Genomic DNA, 14,652 nt, shown 5'->3' with positions numbered 1-14,652 from the left:
ACGAAAATGGGTTTACATCAGTAGATGTTACAATTTTTCAAGTTCACCGGACATGGGTAAGCGCAGATGGCTCTCAACCTCAAGATGTGCTCCAAAAGCTCAGTGGTTACGGCCATGCATCATATTTTAACTAAGGTGTTAAGTTAAAGCGTGTAAAGTTAGAATTTTGTCTCCTACATGAGATTTACTTTTTGCAGTGCGAGCCTTACGGTTCGTCTTAGCAACATTTTACATGAAAATGTTTGGATGGTGGGATTTCATATTCGTAAATGTTTACGAAAGTGGCAGATCTAGAGAGTAAATTTGTAGATGCGCCAAACTTACCGAATACGCATATGCGGCGCATCACTAAACCTACCATTGGTGCTAGGAATAGCTGAATATTGATCATACTTGGATATACGTCTTCTACACTCTCAACTAGCTTAGCAAAATCAAAACGATTGAGCAAATGTACGCAACAGCTTTCCTTCGCAAAAACAAAAGAATCTTTACTAAAGTTCTTGTAGGGTTTTTATGTCGGATTATTTTCAGTAAAATTACTAATAAATCACAAAAGGTTTCTTTAATTCTATGGGCCTACGTTAATGTCCCTGAACTACTTACTACTTAAGAAGACAGCCAAAATTCCTTGTTACGGGGAAGATATTATTTGATATGGGAGAGTGATATTACGGTCGACAATACATCAGTTATTACAAAATCGACTCTATTACCCCTGTATATGAGGGCATGGTATTTACCTTAATGTGACCTGACCTGCTATGATATGATAATAGTCAATTTAAAAATATATTTTACTAGCGGCTGCCCGCGACTTCGTACGCGTGAATCCCGTTTTTCCCGCTAATTCCCGTTCCCGTGGGAATTTCGGGAATTCCTTTCTTAGTGCACCTCTACGGTACCTAAGCTACGTCCCTTCCAAATTTCAAGTGCCTACGTTTAGCCGTTTAGGCTGTGCGTTGATCTGTCAGTCAGTCAGTCAGTTTCTCCTTTTAAATATTTAGATGATTGACCATAGTTTATGATAAGGTAAGGTTCGTTTAATATTATCACTAATAAGGATCATCTTAAATTGGAATGGTTTGTTAAAGTTTGTGCTAGACAGTTGCTTGATACTTTTCGTATATTTCGTAGAAGATTTATGAGTAAGTAACGAAAGCTTAAAACATCTAAGTATTTTCGTTCCTCAGTTCAAACTTAAACCACAACTTATATACTTACTACTTTTGCCCAAATAAGTTATAAGTTTAGATTTGATCAAACCACCTACCTACATAGTAATAAGACGCAAATAACAACTTCGGCTGAGTTGCACTAGAATCGACGGCAATAATCTCTTATGTGTGCGATTCTCCGCAATATTTTTGCGACTTTAGAGTAACCTAGTTCTAAAGTTTTTCACCATTAGCATAACTTCATAGTTACCAGTAATTTTTTGCTGTATCGAAATTCATTAAAAGACTCATAGAAGTAGAACTACTCGACGATAAACAAAATCCGAAATTGATCAAAATTGTGATCTAAATATGTAGTTAAGTATCAACTAGAACTATTTTAAGCCCGCGGCTTCACACGCGTGAAATTTAGTTTGTCAAAGATCGTCATAAATTATAACCTATATGTTAATCTGGGTTATAAGCAATAATACTGTAAAGTTTCATCAAAATCCGTTCAGTAGTTTTTGCGTGAAAGAGTAACAAACATCCAGACATCCAGACATCCAAACTTTCGCATTTATAATATTAAGTAAGATATTGCATGTGTGGTCATACCAACCTACTACATATTTATGTAAATGTGAATAACAGTCTTGCCCACAGGTTGCATTATTGTTCAGAGAATGTGCACCAAAAGGTCACAAGTTCTAGTCCTTAGATGCAAATAACAATAGTCTAAAAACCTAAATTGTAATTCTAGAGTATGGCCACTATCGTGAACAACGAAAAGCCAGCCATGCTGAACATGCTGGGGAAAGCCTTCAACGGGATCTTCGATGAGCCGAAGGACATCTTCATCAGGGTGAAGGTCCTGGACCTCCTGTTCCGAGGGATCATCATCAACTGTGCCCGAACTGAGTTCGCGCCGAAAGCTGTCTGCACTGCTTTGAAGAAAGAAGGCGCTACTGGGATGACTTTTGAGCCTAACAATCAGTTTAGGTTCTCGTTGTTTGGAATGGTAAGCATTTTCCAACAAAAGATTGCTAAGTATATTTATGATTAATCCTTGGTTTCTGACTTGAGAGTCTCAACTTGAACGAGCTCATTATCTCCTCGGGCTTAGCATAAACCCAAGCCCATTTTGGTTTCCCAAATCAATTCAGAGAAACGAAAATAGTTTTATAAGTTCATATACTATAAGTAGATAATGAGCACTCTCAAGCTTAAAAACTCAATTCAGAATCCGTGGGCCAGTGTCTCTAAATCATTTTGATCGTTATCAGTTTGATTTTGTGATTACCTCGCTAGTTCATCATAACAACAGATGGATTGATTTTATGAATTTTATTGAAAGCGATCGCGCCTTTGTCCAGCTGTGAACGTCTTTCGGCTGAAACAAACGAACGAACGAACGGTGGCGAATATTCAACTGTCTAGCTAAAGGCAATGTACGTACGATGATGTTGTTGATTCAGAAAACGGGCACAATGCACATGCATTGTTGTTTCTGTAAACCTTGCACACTGTTTTATCGTTTTCATTCCATTGCCCATGTTAGCGTTGTCGGGGTTTGTCCAATTTCTTTGTTTATGAAGTATCTTTAATTTGATTTGTAGGTACTTCTATGAAACTTGTTCAATGCAACCTGAGAGCGTTTTCACACTACGTCGGGTCTAAATTCTTCAAAATACGGATCTAAAAATTGACTTTTTAGAAATCGGATGACGGAAATCGTATCTAGTTACGTAAAATACCATACAAATAGTTCCACGACTATCGCGGATTGTATTTTCATGGATTCGGATCCGTTAAAACGGTCAAATCCACTTTGATCACCAGAATTTGATCACCCAGGTGATCAAAGTGAACTTCTTATCAATGGGTGATCAAAGAACACCAAAGTGGAATCGACCTGTAAAACTCATTCATATCTATTGATTCTATCAATTTATAACCAACTATTGTAAAGAAACAGAATTGATCATTACCAATACCCTCAGTTTGTATCTACATGGTGGCCCAGAAGAAAATTCACTTTTGAAAATTCAAGGAAACGAAAACTGTACATTTTTGTGGAACTTTAACAATTGCAATTTAAAGGAAATTTAGTGCAATTTATTTTAAAATTTACTTTCTTTTATAAAATTTATCGTACATGTGATTCCCTTGACGTTTACAACATTCGGTCAACATACATCAAAATGTTGGAAAACTTTCGTTAGAGTTACCTTGAAATGGATTCAGGATGGATGAATGCTACAGAGTTTTTGGATTATTAGAGTATACATTGCTCATAAGGTAACTCCACAAAAAGAAGTCTGCTGGAATTAGATTAGTACTTCTAGGAGGCAGAAAGATTTCACCCCTGCTTAATTGGTTTGTTGCATTGAAAGGATGATTAATTTTTAAGAGCGCTATACTGGTAGGCTGAAAAGCTTTTTGATTTCAAAGCTGCAAGATTCGCAAGGCTATGACAGGAGCACTTGGTTTCATCAACATGGGGATAGCCTCACTTCAAATGAGAGCATTTACACGGTAAGAGACATGTTCCCACAAAAATATTTTTTCAGGCAGGGGTGACATCTCCTGGCCACCAGGAAGCCCTGATCTCACTCCAAAAAATTATTTTTTGTGGTGTTACCTTAAGAATAGAGTATACTTTAATAATCCAACAACCATGCAGCAACTGAAGCTGAGCATTCTGCAAAAAATTGAAAATAGGTTTCGAGGTAATTCTACAGAACGCATTTCAAAATTTTGATGTGTGTTGATCGAATGTTGTAAGCGTCAAGGAAATCTCCTGGGTGATGTAATTCAAAAAAGGTAAATTTAAATATAAATTGCATTAAATTTCCTTTAAATTGCAATAGTTAAAGTTCTATAAAAATGCACAGTTCAAAAGTGAACTTTCTTCTGGGCCACCCTGTACTTAGCACTCATTTTAACTTTTTCCTAGCGAAACGGCACCATAGATCCCCACGTGGTCACCGTGCGCAGAGGCATCAAGAACGTCATGGATGTGGGAAAAGTCATCGCCATAGATGGGAAGACAGAGCAGGACGTCTGGAGGGACAAATGCAACGAGTTCGAAGGAACGGACGGCACGGTCTTCCCACCTTTCCTCACTGAGAAGGACAACCTTGAGTCGTTCTCTGATGACCTTTGCAGGTTGGTAGTCAGTCATAGCTTTTTAAACATTAATCTAAGCAAGGGCAAAATGACAATATTGCTATTGTCTTCTTCAAAAACTTAGCTCATGTAACAACATTTGGCACGTTTCACTGCAGCACTGACACTGGAGGTAGATGTGCCTAAGATGCATCTAAATGTCTAATCGTTTTACGAATATATGGTTTCGATACAGCGTGTCTGGCCACAACATGTTTTATGACCATACACGTAGCTTAGACCGTTCATTATGGAAAACCTTGGGGGAGGCCTTTGTCCAGCAGTGGACGTCATTTGGCTGAAACGACGATGTAGCTTAGAGCGACACATTGTTCTGTAATATACTCGCAGCTCTCCTCTAGTGAATTCAAGACCAATCCAGTAAGATATTTTTGGACCTGTCGATCAAAATCGCTAATATTCGGGGCGGAATCCCAATATTTATTTTTGGGTCGATGCAAAACAAGCGAGAGACTCGATTGTAAATTTGCAATTCCGCATATCATTCGTTTCTATTGGTTCAGATCTGATATTAGCATAAAATATAAATAGGTAGCGTCCGTACCAATCAGGAATTTTGTAAATAAAACAAACGTGTAAGCTTTCGCTAAAAATAGCCTAACTCATAAAATGGCTTATTCTATTCTTGGTAAACGAACAGTTTCAACAAAATCGGTCATCAAAATACTATTTGCGTATAGAGGTTACGAAAACACACACTTTCGCATTTTATTTAAATAGAATCACAAAGATTTTACAGATTATTATTTTTTCTCTACAGGTCTTTCAAGCCCTGGTACCAAAAGAAGACCTCCTACAGAGGGATCAAGACAAACCGCTACGTAGCCAACATTGGGGACTTTGCCAATGATCCTGAACTGCAGTGCTACTGTGACAGCCCTGACAAATGCCCTCCCAAAGGCCTCATGGACCTCATGAAGTGTATGAAGGCACCGATGTATGCCAGTCTCCCACACTACCTTGATAGCGACCCACAGTTATTGAAGGATGTCAAAGGATTAAGCCCCGATGCCAATGAGCATGGAATCGAAATTGACTTTGAACCGGTAAATAATTTTTCAGCAAGAATTTCAGTTTTTTTTATAACTTCATTAAATTTCATTAAACATGGTTATGTCACATCTACGCTGTGCAATAAAAGTAAAATAATAGTTTCGATATTTTTATGCTGTGCCATCTAGTCCAAAGCTAAGCAAAGCTCGTCCGATGAGGCTAGACAACGATGAAATAGAATTATAATATGTACTAATTTACCTGGCGCGACAAATTAATTATTGTATTCTTTGCACTTGACATGTGTAAACACTTTGCGGACTTTTTATAATATTACAGATATCAGGAACTCCAATGGTTGCCAAACAACGCGTACAGTTCAACATAATACTCCTGAAAACCGACAAAATGGACCTCATCAAGGACCTCCCTGGAACTATGACGCCTTTATTTTGGATAGAAGAGGTGAGATAAACACTACGATATGCTTATCCGCCATTCGTAGACCGGTCGAGAGAGTTCAACTTTATCGCCATAAAAGCATAAAAGTATCATTATGGTTCTTAAAAGCTTTCTCAGCATTTTCTATTATCCCATACTGGTTTCAGAAAGTTATCAGGAACCCAACCTCATTTTTTCAGGAATTTCAAGATTTCAGTACATAACTAATAATCGTGTTAATTTTCATTAAGTTATTATACTCGTAGATGGGAGAGACATTCTGAAAATATTCTAGAATCTAGGTAGATAACTAAGTATCAAATAAATGCAAGTCGCTCTACCATAGATCAATTTTACCAGGGTCAGCTTTTACTATTTTTAAAAGGCATTGAAAAATTCTTGACATGTACTTGACCTATTGAAAAAAACATGCGGAACATATCCATCGGGGTGCATGCAAGGGTGTGGGAATCACAGCAAGCTGCCCCCACTTAACATTGAACTATAATGAGCTGGGACCTGACTCATTGCTGCTTTTTAAACCATAACAAGGTTTTCCTTAATGCACTCATTATCCATATTTTGGTGTTTCATACTTCAAGTAAAAAAGGGGGAAAGTTATTGGTGCCTATTACGAGTAATTGTCCCAAATAAATTCGTTCGTGAATCGTCCCTGTTTCTCGCTTCGCTACTCATGTGCTCGTACGGGACTATTCCCACCTCTCTTTCCCACCAATGCAACTCCTGTGTAGCCAGAACCAAGCTATAGCTTGACCGCCAATAAAGACCCAACCAGTGAAGGTCAGGTTTGTCCCGGGGGAAAGTTGAACTGTCAGTAGACCCACAACGAAATTAATCAGAAGAACATAGGAGGAGTTCGAAGTTAAGGTTTGACTTCCCTCCGTTCCCTCATGTGCTCGTAGTGGAAATAGCATCGGTTTTCCTTGAGATTTCGTAAGGCATAAGTAGGTAGGTAGTTTCAAAAGAATAAGGATTTAAAATGTGTCGACAATCGCCATAATAATTTCCTGAGCTCTATTAAAACCATTTGAAGTGGATATTACTCGTAGACTGGCACCCTTCTTTTGAGAATTCTTGACGTCTTTATACAGGCACGTGTTACTGAAATTATGAATAAAACGAAAACATCACGTAGCTGTAGAAAATATTACAAGAGAAAAATATAATATGACATGTTACTGAATTATTTTATTTGGATTCCTTTTTATATGAAGTTGGAGAATGAGACAAAATATTTATATATTTTATGTCTAAAATATGTAATATACTAGCGGCCGCCCGCGACTTCGTACGCGTGAATCCCGTTTTTCCCGCTAATTCCCGTTCCCGTGGGAATTTCGGAAATTCCTTTCTTAGTGCACCTCTACGGTACCTAAGCTACGTCCCTTCCAGATTTCAAGTGCCTACGTTTAGCCGTTTAGGCTGTGCGTTGATCTGTCAGTCAGTCAGTCAGTTTCTCCTTTTATATATTTAGATTGTTGAGGATATCAGGCAGAATTATATCAACCAAACTACCATAATCAAATCAAATTGTGAATCTATAATAATGATTAATGATCTACGAAATGTCTACGAGTATTTGAAACTTGCTCATTAAGGCTGAGTTGCACCACCTTATTTTAACCGTAACAATGACAATAACCGGTGCTTTTTGTATGGAGTTTGACAGATTTTTGACGTTTGTCAAAGTTAAAGCAAGATGGTGCAACCCACCCTAACCCTAAGTCATGTAAATCCTTTGTTATTTAATAATTCGTAGAGCATAACCTCATCAAACTGAGCCTATGTATGTTCTAATTTTTCTGCTTGTCCCAAAGATTGAGTCGAACACCATCGGGTGATTAATACCATCTGACCTCTTAAATTATGTACTTGGAAGTTTTAAATAAAAATAAATAATCCCTTACTAGGTCGACCAAAATTTGACGTTAAGCTTAAGATGTTAGGACAAGTTTCAACGGCTACATTATTGATATTCAGTCCCTATCCCGACTATCCGTAACATGTAAAGTTGTTAACGCGCTCGTGGGGCAATGACTGACGACACGTGTCGCGGCTTACACTTACAGGCCGCTCGAGAATATGGCGGCTAACGGCTAACTTAAGTAGGAAATAGAAGAAAATTTTCATACCACCTACAACAGCTTACGGCGTCAGCAAATACCTAAATAGTCACTGTGTTAGTTTTAAAATTTGCAACTGTCCACAATGCATGCCGTGGCAGCCTTTAATAATGACAACACTTAGTTCTAAGCACTTTTAGTTATAGTATAGTGTTTGTCTTGTTGGTTGTCCTAATAAATAAAATAAAATAAACAGCTATTGCCTAGACTCGTACTAAAAAACTAATGAAAACAAAGAAATAAAAAATCAAAATACTTTTCTTTTTTATGCATAACAAGGCAGGTATTTCACCACAATCGCACCTGATGTTAAGTGGGATGCAGTCTAGGATGGTACATATCTGCCCTGTAAGTGCTTATTCACTCTCGCCTTGAAGAGGCCCGGATTATAGTTTTCGGGAAAGACAGCAGCAGGCAACGAATTCCAGTCCCTAGCTGTTCGCATAAAAGAGTCATCGAAACGCTTAGTGCGAGCTGGTGGAATGTCAACAATATAGGGATGGTACGCTAACCTGCGTCTGGTTCCCCAATGATGGAAGGGGGCTGGTGGAATTAATTCGTGTAATTCTTTCGCACATTCTACGAAGTGTAGCCTGTAGAAAACCGATAGGGATGCTACCTTACGGCGATGGTCAAGTTCCTGGAGCGCCGCTTCAACAAGGACTTATAATCCAGTCAATGAATGCTTTAACGACGGTGTAGAGAGAAATGCGTGGAACACAATTTCTGACTTCGGGATTTTATTTAGACTAGTTAGAAGGTGATATCAAAAGTTCCCGCCCTTAGCCCGCTCCCGACGGAGAGAGGGGGGTTCGAAGGTACAATTTTTCGGTTTTTCGCTTAATACTCGGAAACTATGCATTTCCGTCTATGTTTTATTGACTGGACTATTGCAGGCCGCTACCAACCGTGCGATGTGGAAGTCATTGGGGGAGGCCTACGTTCAGCAATGGACGTCCTGTGGCTGAAATGATGATGATGATGATTAGCAGAGCTTGTGTTAGGCAATGAAACTGAACACTTCATATTTAGTAGCAAAAATTTAGGCATACTTAAGTCTGGTTCTGTTCTGTGCTTGTTAACAGTCAATCATTAAATTCACTGTTAATGATAATTATGAGTATGAAATAATTCTACTTACAGTCATTTAACCTTTAAAAGGAAATTCAATTAAAGGTATAAATGCTCGTGCTTATAACTTTGACATTTGCCTCTAGAGGGATTCGTATCCGCTGCCACAGCTGTTGCAAATTCAGTGCGTTTTTGTTTTCATAAAATTTACCTTTCACTTTCAGTATTCAAAGAAAGGTTAAGTTATAACAACTTAATTAAAATTTATCAAAAATAGAAAACTATTAGTTTCACCTGAGTTTTTGGTTTTTAATTTATAATCCACTTTCAAACTTTTAAACAAGGGTCAGCGAAGTGAGAAAATCAACTTTAGCCTAATATAAAATTAACATGCTATAAAAGGAAGGTAACAGTTTTCACACAATTTGAATGATAGTCGCCGGTCAACTTTCAATCAACCGACACGTAAATGGATTTTGGACTTTATAATATGACTTTAGACTTAAACTTAAGAAGAAGAAGAATCAATAAAAGTTTATTTAGCACAATACAAAAACATTACACACTGAAAGCTTAAAAATAAAGATAATACCAAACATCCCCCATAATAATATTGAGCATAGAGGGAATTTGACAGATTTAAGGTCAGGGCAAGCTAAACCTATTTGTGATTTATGCTATATTGATACATATTTCTTACTCTTTCTAAATAAAGGCCTTTTGCAAATATATTTTATAGTTGTTCTATATTTCAGGGTCTAGCCCTCAATAAAACCTTCGTGAAGATGCTGAAGAACCAGCTCTTCATCCCGAAGAGGATCGTCAGCGTGGTGAAGTGGTTGCTAGCTGGCGTCGGATTCGTGGGCCTTGTTGGCTCTCTGGTGTACCAGTTCAAGGGTAAGGAAAGTACATACCTACTTTACGGCCCTCCATTAAAACTTATATTTATGGATTTCACTAAAGTTTCATGAAAAACGTTCCGTTTGAAAACATACGTAGGAGGTTATTTAGGTGGAAAAGTGGGTTCAATACCACCAATGTGTTACAAATTATAAAAAACAAAACAATATAAACAAAAGTCGACTAAGGGCTGATTTTTCAATCGTCAGATATTTTTTAACTGAAGAATAACCTTGTCATTTTGACATATTTCCCGTACTAAAACTGTCAATCTGCCAAACTTATTATTCAGTTAAAAGTTATCCGACGGTTGAAAAATCAGCCCTAAGTAAGTTACTCGTAGACTGCAGTCTGAGTGATAAACTGGCGACTGAGAGATATAAAATGAAGCTATTTTGTAATAATATAATTTTGCAAGTTTTGTAAGTTTCAAGTTGTCCGATGAAAAAAAGCCAAGAGAAAATCAATGTTTCTCGCAACAGCACTTTTTTCTCTCAATAAGCATAGTTCTTTGATTCAATAAGATCTTGAAGCCGCAAAAGATACTTAGAGATAAATAGGTAGTACCTATTTCTTCATATCAATAAGTCTATCTCACAAGCTAAGTTACTCAAAAGCCTTTATTCCCAAGAGGTTGTGGCTATTGTAAGCGTAGTTTTCAAGTATTGAATCCGATGCATATTTTCTGAAGAGGATCCTTTTCCATTAGTTTCATCTATGCATCGGAGCTTCCCTTTGATTGTGGACCGTCTGCGGGTACAAATCAAGTCAGGCTGATGCAATAAAGAAATCGGTACAAATACTCGTAGAAGGCTCGTTAGTGTAAGAGCTTATTTAATTCTTTGATGTCGTTATTTATCGATGCTATTCAAACTTATTGGCTCGATAAGTTGACATCAAAGTAATACATGAACATTTTTGTTTATGTTTAACGAATGATTTCAAAAGAGTTAACTTCATATTCAATGCCTAGTGATTAAATAGCATGGGTACTAAGAAATTCAACATTTCTTAGTCGTTTGCATTCATTGATAATAGCGCTCTACCAAGAGATTATTTGAAGATATGTAATGAAATAGAAGTAGTTACAGTTAAAATGCAACTGTATGAGACTCATATTCAATTATATTATTAATAAAGGACTTTAATATTCTCTTCTAAACAATTTAGTAGGCATTGTGCGTTACATAGTTCAAATTACATGATGTCCTGATGGTATCAAACACATAAACCACAAAATATAAACCTTTTTATTGTATCATTTCTCAAACCGAATGTAAGTTTCTCCTCGTAATAACCAATACCTGTCCAATACTTTTACTTACATGCATCAAAACAAATAGACAAATAGCTCACTAACAGACAGCCTTCCGAGGAGTGCATTAAAATGCATCGAATGCATTTCCCTAAAATATGCGTCCCATCTCACGCCACGAGCAATATCGGCATGCATCACCGCTGTCGAATCATCGTTCGGTTATTTATAGGCGCTTTCGTGTAAGCTATAGCACTAATAAAGCTGTTCTACATAACTGGGTCATACATAACAGCGTGGGACGTCCACCCACAAGGTGGACCGACGACATCATAGGTAGCAGGAAGGCGCTGGACGCAGGCCGCTACCAACCGGGCAACATGGAAAGCATTGGGAGGCCTATGTTCAGCAGTGGACGTCCTATGGCTGAGATGATGATGATGATGATGCTAACATAATATATGAGGTGCCAGCCCAGCGGTGTTAACCGCAGTAACACGTGGCCTATGTGTCAATCCAGGGTATCGGCTTACTCCATGCCAAATATTAAAATCACTCCAGCCGTTTAGACGTATGGGGGGTTATTTGCTAATAACCGACCATATATTGTCCTCGGAATTATATTCCGATTATAATAATCACTAAGATTATTTTTAGGTAGTACAGACGAGAAAATGATAGTAGAACGAACACGGTAGAATGAAGAATATTATTAACGAAGAAGTAACAATACACTCACAAACTTTCGACTTTAACTCACAAAAGCTTGGTTAGTGCTGACTAGTTGTGATATCTATGGTGCTGATGATGATGAAAGTGCTAAAAATGCGCATTGTAGATTTGATATAAAAACTGTTGAGTAATGACAACACTAAACATTTATTTATGGTTTAGAGTTTAAAAAAAAGCTAGCTCTAAGTCTATGGTCTCTCTCTGTGGAAAAATGGCCGACTGAAAAGTTTTGTTTTGATGTGCTCCGTTGTAATAATTATATTTTGCATGTGTAAGATTGCAATAAACAAGCAAGTTGAAGATAATCATGGCGCTTTATTAATTAAACCCCATAGCAACAATAAAAACGAACTGGTTGTTTAAAAACGCGAAGTAACTAAGTACTAACTAACCTAGATTATGGACAAGCCAAAGTGAAATACTTATTAACAATGCTACTGTTAAAATTGCTTTTTCATATCTGACCTACTTGCTAAATCTGGTTACCTGCCAAGAAGTTGCAAGTTTGTCAGATGACTTGTTACCGTCAGACAACTGCATGTAAAATGCACCGCCATTTGCCTAAATTATGCATAAACCCCAGTCGAGGCAGACGATCGGCATGCATCGCTGCTGTCAAATTAACGCGGAGCACAGTTTCCTGGAAAAGTGCTAGATAACTAGCGTGTTTGGGATAGGGCTCGCGATAATTTAAGGCGATGTTATTATGTCAATTTTATCGACAAAAATGGCCTACCCCCCTGGCACTTATGAAATACAAACAATTTTTATGTAGAGTCACATAAAAATAAATTAAAAAAATTAAGTCATAGTCATAGCAGCATCCCGTAAAACTGGACTGGATTGCCGTGACCTCTAACTCACTTAGTTTGTGAAGAGAATCTACCTACAATATCGTAAATGCGAAATTTTGTGTGGGTAGATGAATGTTCGTTACTTCTTCACGCGAAAATTATAGGATCTATAATTAGTTCTTCTGCTAATTATAGCCATATAACTAGTACCTCTACAAACTTACGCGGAAACAGATAAAAAGATTATACTTAATTTAAGAATAATTTAAGATTGTAGATAAAAAGATAATTTAAGACTAGTTTAGGAAGATAATTTCAGACGTAACTATTTCTAATTTTACTCCTATACGGAATATATAACCTTTAAACTATTTTCATTATAATCCTACCTTCATAACCGTTAACTTTACCCAAAAAAGAATTTATTTTTAAGATAATCGAACTGAAATCTAACTACATATAAATTACTAAATTAACCAAAAAAGAAAGCTAATTTCAATTTTATTTTCAGGTAAAATGATCAACTTCGCACTTTCCCCGAGCTCCGCCCAGGTGACGAAGGTCAATCCGGAGATTAACCAGCAAAACCAGCCGAAGGACATAAGCATTATCGGGGAGTCCCAGAACCCCCCGAAAGTGGACATGTAATCCTCAATCAGGCGACTTCTGACGTTTTACATGCGTTGGAGTCGCCGATACGGCATTAATAGTTTCTCTCCAATGTTTTGGACCCAAACATTTAGAATTGCTGTATCACGTGTTAGGAATAGAAATAGACCTGCACATATTTAACTAGACATACCAAAGACCTTAGTTTTTATAGGAATTTAAATGTAGAGCAGAGCACACAAACTACGTATATTTTTTTCTTGATATTTCCTCACTTAGTTTTAATATAATTTATGAAGCAGGTTCTTTAGTTTTAATAGTCTTAGGTTATTATTTCGTTTATAGATTAGATAGGCATAAAGAATGCCTATATGTTATTAGTAATAAACCTTAACTGATTTTATTGCGATTTTTATTGAGTCCGTTTTAAATTTTTGTTTGACTAGACTTCAGTAAGCCTAGGATGCGCGCCGCGATAAGCGTTTATCACGCCGTTTTGTCGATTTTGCCCATACATTTTGACGGCGATAAATTAAGTATATCACGGCGCGCATCCTAGCCCGGCTGGAGTCTTTACCCTCACCATTCTATGCAGGCACAAATCTCTAGCAAAACTATGTAATTACTCGTAGTTACGATTTGGGCTTTTGGGCATTAGCTCTTACTAAACTAAAGTAGCTCCTTAATATAAAATTATGTTTATTTTTCAAAATTCATAAACATATTATAGTCCAGTAGAATTAGCTTTTAAATCGGAAATAATTCCTACAAAAGATTTTATTGTTTTAATGGCTTCATTGGTTGCCCATTAAGATTCTCCTAAGTTTTCGACTTCGACGGAGTTGTGCTTAAGTGGTGGGGGCCCCCGAAAGGGGCGTTTTTTCGGTTTTCAACTTAGGAGTCGAAAAAGTCGAAAACTTAGGAGAGTCTTAATGGGCAACCAATGAAGCCATTAAAGCAAAAAAATCTTTTGTAGGAATTATTTCCGATTTAATCAATTTTTGTGTTTAATTCTACTGGCCTATTATCGAAGCTACAGAATCAAACACCGACGGATGTGATTATGCTAACGCAGTACAGATATATTATGTGTTCTTTCTATCAACCCTATCGACGACCGTCTTTGTTCGACGACAACGACGAATTGATCTTGTGCCTTATTATCTCATCATCATCATCAATTTATTTTGTTCCAACTATAGGATACTCTCTTCCTACTCACTGCCTTCTTCGTCTTATTTCAATTAAAGCTAAACAACTTAGAATAAGTATAAGTAATTATCACGCAAACTTAATAAGAACTCATTAGCAATTACTTAGTATTCTGAAGTTCGAATGAAGATGAAATGAAACTTTCATATTAA

At 37.1% G+C, this 14,652-nt stretch overlaps 1 protein-coding gene across 1 annotated transcript in view; it reads left to right on the top strand.

The window, feature by feature from the left end:
• The window catches only part of LOC114364650 (indole-3-acetaldehyde oxidase-like), a 52,687-nt gene extending 39,053 nt beyond the window's left edge, over positions 1-13,634 (top strand). Inside the window, 6 exon segments of the mRNA XM_028320873.1 lie at positions 1,921-2,178; positions 4,117-4,328; positions 5,110-5,395; positions 5,682-5,807; positions 9,754-9,895; positions 13,191-13,634. Of these exon segments, the coding sequence (XP_028176674.1) occupies positions 1,921-2,178; positions 4,117-4,328; positions 5,110-5,395; positions 5,682-5,807; positions 9,754-9,895; positions 13,191-13,327 (1,161 nt within the window). The 3' untranslated portion in view covers positions 13,328-13,634.
• The last annotated feature ends 1,018 nt before the right edge of the window (positions 13,635-14,652 follow it).

The sequence above is a fragment of the Ostrinia furnacalis genome, unplaced genomic scaffold, assembly GCF_004193835.3.
Source record: "Ostrinia furnacalis isolate ACB-3 unplaced genomic scaffold, ASM419383v2 OfSCF7455, whole genome shotgun sequence".
Taxonomy (NCBI): Eukaryota; Metazoa; Arthropoda; class Insecta; order Lepidoptera; family Crambidae; genus Ostrinia; species Ostrinia furnacalis.
The sequence above is the reverse complement of the archived record's forward strand: the minus strand, read 5'-3'. Positions and strand labels throughout refer to the sequence as shown.